The sequence below is a fragment of the Salmo trutta genome, chromosome 20 (assembly GCF_901001165.1).
Source record: "Salmo trutta chromosome 20, fSalTru1.1, whole genome shotgun sequence".
NCBI lineage: Eukaryota > Metazoa > Chordata > Actinopteri > Salmoniformes > Salmonidae > Salmo > Salmo trutta.
This window is the reverse complement of record NC_042976.1, coordinates 28231769-28237109: the sequence shown is the minus strand read 5'-3', so window position 1 is coordinate 28237109 and position 5341 is coordinate 28231769. Positions and strand designations below refer to the sequence as shown.

The window sequence follows — 5341 nt, the reverse complement described above, 5'->3', positions numbered from 1 at the left end:
TCAAGGACCAGGGTTGGAAACACCGGTCTAGCTCACCTTCAGTCCCTGGGAGACATGCCAGAAAGGTTAATTAGCTTGTGGAAAGCACTCCAAGAGGATAAAGCCATTTCTCCACAAGAGCCATGGGGTGAGATGAGACAATGGCCTACTTGACATAACAATTATGTTGAGAAGAATAGATTAACAAAAATAATAATACAACTTAGTCCCACTCAAGTCTCAAGGCAATAACACAGGGATCAGAATTCAATCATTACATACCCAACACACACTCCATCTAACCAAAGCCTGTGTGTACCTGGCTCACAGGAAGTATAAAGTACAGCCAGGTGTTTTTTCAGGCCATGGTATTTGGGAGAGTACTTTGATTTTTAATAGTGTGCGGAACATTGCAGATAGATGTGTATTGTACAGACAGACACGGCTCACGTCAGAACCTGAAGTTTACATCCAACTGAAAGCCCTAGTGTTGCCGAACAAGATAAACGGTCATGGGTAAACTATGCAGAGTTGACAAACAGTTCCGGCCACATCTGAGTTTATATTTTTTGTCAGAGAACATAAGAACGGGACCTTTGCGAAAAAGGAATATAATCTGGGGATTTATAACAATAAAACAGTTTGGGAGTGAAACTTGCAGTTTGTGCATGCAGCTTTTCAATGTGCCACACAGTCTACAGAGAACCAATATGATACAGCCCATATGGTAATCTACCGGCTGATATGAACATGATTTTATATTACAAAGCCTTTAAGAGCCTCACACATTTAACTTCAAACAGCGTGTCCTGAAATAGCATAGATTATATCATTTAAAAAAATGCCAAGATCTGGGGTCTTACGTCCTTACAACAGGCAAAACTTTTATTGAATTAGTGAAAAGCTATCATATTTGTCAAACATTTCTTATTGAGTTACTGAAATGCTATTACGCTTATCAAACATTTGTATTGATTTACTGAAATTCTGTTATGTTCTTTGTAAAAACTGTGGTTGTGTTGTGTCTGACAGTATGAACATGGTTGTGTGTATAAGCCATTCAAAGAAGGCCATAACAAGTACATATTCACCCATGCATTCATAGTTAAAACACAAAAGCATATCCATGTTAATCATCCCCCCACATCAAACACGGTCCCCCTCTAAAAAAACTCCCCAATTGTTTGATCTGGTACAATTACACCAACGGAAAAAGATAATAAAAACCAAACCCCCAAAAAACATAGAAATGTACATTCTCTCCAACCTGACCCTAGTAGTTGAGCCCAGTTTAGTTACTCCTGTTCATTCAAATGGAGGAGTCAATACCCACTCTCCTGTATCCTACTAATCACACTAACTCCATGACCTGGTCCAGGAACAACCCATAACCCACCATAGGTACTTAAAGTAGATCATACAGAACTGGACAGGTATAAGCAATATGGTAGTGGTTGGCTGCACTTTGCCCTAGCTTTTCCATTTTGCTTATTACACTTATTCAATCGTTTTCGATCTACACAACTGCCTAGGGAGTATGGAATGCAGGGGTTTCTCTAGACCAGACAGTCTTCCTCCCTCCCCACTAGACTAGATGATGGTAACGCTGGCAGTGGACTGGACGCTCTCCTCGTGGGCGTGGCTCTTCATCAGGTCCTTGACAAACTGCTCAAGGGCGGCGAAGTAGCCCTGGCACTGCCATGTGTCGTTGTGCGTGCCCTCTGGGAAGATGGCCAGCCGTTTAGTCCGCGCCGGCGACAGCTCGTACAGCTGCTTCATCATGACGGGTGGGATGAGCTGGTCTGACAGGCCTGACACGAACAGCGAGGGCATCCGGCACAGCGCCACCTGTCTGTAGGACAAGAACTGGTTCCGGTAGCACAATAGAGGCAGTAGCCTCATGGGCAAGAAGGAGAAGAGTGTGGCGGCCATGTGGGGGATGCTGAGGAAGGTGTTCTCCACCACGATGGCCGCCACGCGGTGAGGGTTGGCTGAGGCCAGGCGTACCGCCACCGCCCCCCCCAGAGAGCGGCCGAACAGCATCACCTTGGTCTTGTCTAGGTCGGGCCGGGTCATCACGTAGTCCAGAGTCGCCTGGGCGTCCAGGTACAGGCCATCCTCACTGGGCTCACCTTCGCTCTTCCCATACCCCCGGTAGTCCACCAGCACCACATTGGCCTTCAGGTTCACCAGCATCAGGAGCGCGTTGGGCACCCGGTGCCCAATGTTGCCCGCATTGCCGTGGAAATAGAGGATGGTGGGTGGAGCCGTGGAGCAGGGGTTAGATGCATTGCCGGGGGCGACCCCAGGGTTGCCCAGGCTGTCTCCACCGGTGTAGCGGAGCAGGATCAGATTGAGCCGCACGCCGTCCTTGGTGTGGATGTAGACGTTCTCATGGGGGATGCCTGTAGGCATGGGCACGTATAGACGGGAGGAGGAGGGCTGGTCAGGGAAGTAGAGCAGCACATCCTGGAACTTGTAAAGGATGCCAGCCACCGAGGCCAGGATGAGAGCCAGGAGGAAGAAGCCTCCATAGAGGTGGAAGGTGAGGATGAGGGCCAGGAGGGAGATGCGACAGGCACCCCAGGACCAGGAGGCCAAGGCCAGGGCACAGCGCTCCACTGAGCCCCACAGCCTCCACGGCTTCTCCATGGCACAGAGAAGACACACAGGATCACACCACCACACACACTCTGTGCAGAGAGAGAGGAGGAAGTGGATTGGGGGAGAAGAGATTGAAAGTCGTGACACATGCACTGCACTAGACGACACCACTTGAGGTTCTTCACCTTCTCTCACAATTTACAGCTCAGCCAGCCTACCACAGGTGGTAACAAAGTCGTTAAATAAATAATGTAAACCTTAGAGATGAGAGACACCAGTAGAGAAAAACACACAAAAAAATGGCACTATCAATCAGCCGATATGCTGCCTGGCCTCAATGTTAAAGTATTCGTGTCTTTGGAATAACTCCAGTCTCAGTGGTGGTTAAACTGGAGAATTAGGCTGACGGCTTTTCGCCCTTGGGTCATTAACATTGGACTATATGAGAGCAGAGAGTACTTTCCCTGCATCATTCCAACGTTTGGCCTTAATCTGCCAGGCCATTAAACGGATTAGAACCAAACATGCCTCAGTTACACAAAACCTGGTTGCTACTGCGAATCATCACCACTGTGAATTGGTTAGCAAATCTTTCACCATACAAAATATGGTATGGATGGTTCTAATGCACATCTGAATAAATAATTGTAATAGAACATAGATTTGCTGATAAATTCCCTCCATGTCACATAACAGATGGTGTTTTAGAGCTGAAAACACTCGAGGCATGACATGCCAAACTGCCAAATAGATCAAATAAGGAATGCAGCTTTGTCAACATCATCATTGTCAGACAAGTTGTCAACATAAACAATTCATGACATGTAGTTGTCAACAACAAAGATTATTTGAACAATTAGTTAACTATTTACTACACTAAGTTAACTTGAAAAGGGGTGGCTAGTGGTAGCCAGGCAGTGCATGCAGAAACATTAGCTAACGCGTTAGCTAGCTAACATTAACTATGTAAAAGTCACCATGTTGACAAGTTTGCAAATGTGTATGCACCGAAATGCTACATTACCTTGGCTAGCAAGCAAGCATGCAGCTCATCTCTGTGTGAACATCAATTTGCAATTCACAGTGGAAAATGCCAGTTAGCTAGCCACCTTGTTGTTGGCTAACAAGCTAGCAACAATTTCGCACGTATAGCTGTCGAGTTACACACTTACCTCTCTCTCATAATTTTTCGATTCAACTGCATGCAGCGAGGTAAGCAATTTGCACAGTAAACGCAGTCAATATCATTCGGTCCAGAAGCTCACACAAAATGTATATTCAGATATGAGCAGCTATAAATAAACAACCCGGCAGACAACCTAATGCAGCTATGTAGCTAGCTACTTCCTGTATAGTGTTTCTTCACTCATGTCACTTTGATAAATTCCGTGTAGAACGTGGCAAACAAAGAACAGGGTTCCACATTAACTTAAACGTGTAAAAAACAGATGTATCTCCACTGGTCTCCACTAGATGGTAATGTGTGAATATGGCTTTTGCTGGCCAAGGCCCCCTGAGTGATGCAAAACTGGAGCGTCTCACAATAATCCATGGTCCATTGTAACAGGCATAAGAAGAACAAATGAGCAGACATGTATTTAGAAAAATGCAAAACCTCTAAATTATGGCAAAGTAAGTGAAAACCTCTGTTCAGTTATTCTTTTCATAAAACATTGTAGAAAAGCAGTAGTGCTATCAACTGCAAGGTTGAGAAACAATTAAAATATCTAGTGACTGATGGTGATAAAGCAGAATCATGGGACCCCCGTGGAAGTTGAAAATATTTTAAGCAGAATGTGTCAGCACTAAAACGTTGTCAGAATATCTCATGATAGAACAGCATACAGTGAAAGGTTTTAACACACCTACTCATTGCAGGGTTTTTCTTTATTTGTACAATTTTCTACATTGTAGAAAAATAGTGAAGACATCAAAACGATGAAATAACACATATAGAATCATGTAGTAACCAAAGAAGTGTTAAACAATTTAAAATATATTTTATATTTGAGATTCTTCAAAGTACACGGTCTTTGCCTTGACGACAGCTTTGCACACGCTTGACATTCTCTCAATCAGCTTCATGAGGTAGTCACCTGGAATTCATTTAAATTAACAGGTGTGCCTTGTCAAAAGTGAATTTGTGGAATTTCTTTCCTTCTTAATGCATTTGAGCCAATCAGTTGTGTTGTGACAAAGTAGGAGTAGTATACAGAAGATAGCCCTATTTGGTAAAAGACCATGTCCATACTATGACAAGAACAGCTCAAATAAGCAAAGAATAATGATAGTCCATCATTACATGGAAAATCTCAAGAACTTTGAAAGTTTCTTCAAGTGCAGTCACAAAAACCATCAAGCACTATGATGAAACTGGCTCTCATGAGGACCGCCACAGGAAAGGAAGACCCAGAGTTACTTCTGCTGCAGAGGATACGTTCATTAGAGTTAACTGCATGTCAGATTGCTACCCAAATAAATGCTTCACAGAGTTCAAGTAACAGACACATCTCAACGTCAACTGTTCAGAGGAGACTGCATGGTCGAATTACTGCAAAGAAACCCCTACTAAAAGACACCAATAATAAGAAGAGACTTGCTTGGGCCAAGAAACACAAGCAATGGACATTTTTTATAAAAAAAACAACATTTAACCTTATAGGCAAGTCAGTTAAGAAGAAATTCTTATTTACAATGACGGCCTAGGAACAGTGGGTTAACTGCATTGTTCAGGGGCAGAACGACAGATTTTTACCTA

The 5341-nt window shown here is 43.9% G+C and overlaps 1 protein-coding gene across 1 annotated transcript; it reads right to left on the bottom strand.

The window, feature by feature from the left end:
- Nucleotides 1–838: 838 nt before the first annotated feature.
- On the bottom strand, nt 839–3955 carry LOC115155828 (protein ABHD13). Its single transcript, XM_029702803.1, has 2 exons — nt 3756–3955; nt 839–2672 (listed from the first exon to the last, which is right to left on the bottom strand). Exon 2 carries the CDS (start codon nt 2629–2631, stop codon nt 1570–1572), a length of 1062 nt encoding a protein of 353 aa, XP_029558663.1. The 5' UTR covers nt 2632–2672; nt 3756–3955; the 3' UTR covers nt 839–1569.
- Nucleotides 3956–5341: the final 1386 nt, after the last annotated feature.

Coding starts and splice junctions, on each gene's coding strand:
- LOC115155828 (XM_029702803.1), bottom strand. CDS start 2,631: ATGGAGAAGCCGTGGAGGCTGTGGGGCTCAGTGGAGCGCTGTGCCCTG.